General features: G+C 74.7%; 1 protein-coding gene across 1 annotated transcript in view; it reads right to left on the reverse strand.

Annotated features, from left to right (window-relative positions):
• Window positions 1–368, reverse strand: part of EMIHUDRAFT_104078 (hypothetical protein) — a gene marked incomplete at both ends in the record, with an annotated part of 9,727 nt that overhangs the window by 4,097 nt on the left and 5,262 nt on the right. The window contains one exon of the mRNA XM_005765305.1: window positions 56–308. Within this exon, the coding sequence (XP_005765362.1) occupies window positions 56–308 (253 nt within the window). The remainder of the gene's footprint in view (window positions 1–55; window positions 309–368) is intronic.

Here is a 368-nt window from a genome sequence, read left to right on the forward strand (position 1 = left end):
TCGCCCTCGCCCTCGCCCTCGCCCTCCTCCTCCTCGCCCTCGCCCTCGCCCTCACCGCCCTCGCCGTCCCCCTCGCCGCCGTCCTCGCCGCCGCCCTCGCGCTGGGCGACCGCGCGCGCGTACGCCACCGCCGCCTCCACCGCCGTGTCGAAGGCGCCGAGGTAGTTCTTCTTCCCGCCCCGCCCGTGCTGCGCGATAAACCGACCTTCTTGCCGGTACACGCCCCGGTAGCCGGTGCTGCTGCGGCTAGAAAAGTGGATCCGAAGCCCTTCGGCCGGCTCCACACCCCCCTCGCCCTCCTCCTCCCTCTCCGCCACGTCGCACCGGTCCGTCCGGCTGGTCTTCCGGGTCTCCCTCCGCGTCGGCGG

Source organism: Emiliania huxleyi (assembly GCF_000372725.1).
Source record: "Emiliania huxleyi CCMP1516 unplaced genomic scaffold EMIHUscaffold_56, whole genome shotgun sequence".
In the NCBI taxonomy this organism is placed as follows: domain Eukaryota; phylum Haptophyta; order Isochrysidales; family Noelaerhabdaceae; genus Emiliania; species Emiliania huxleyi.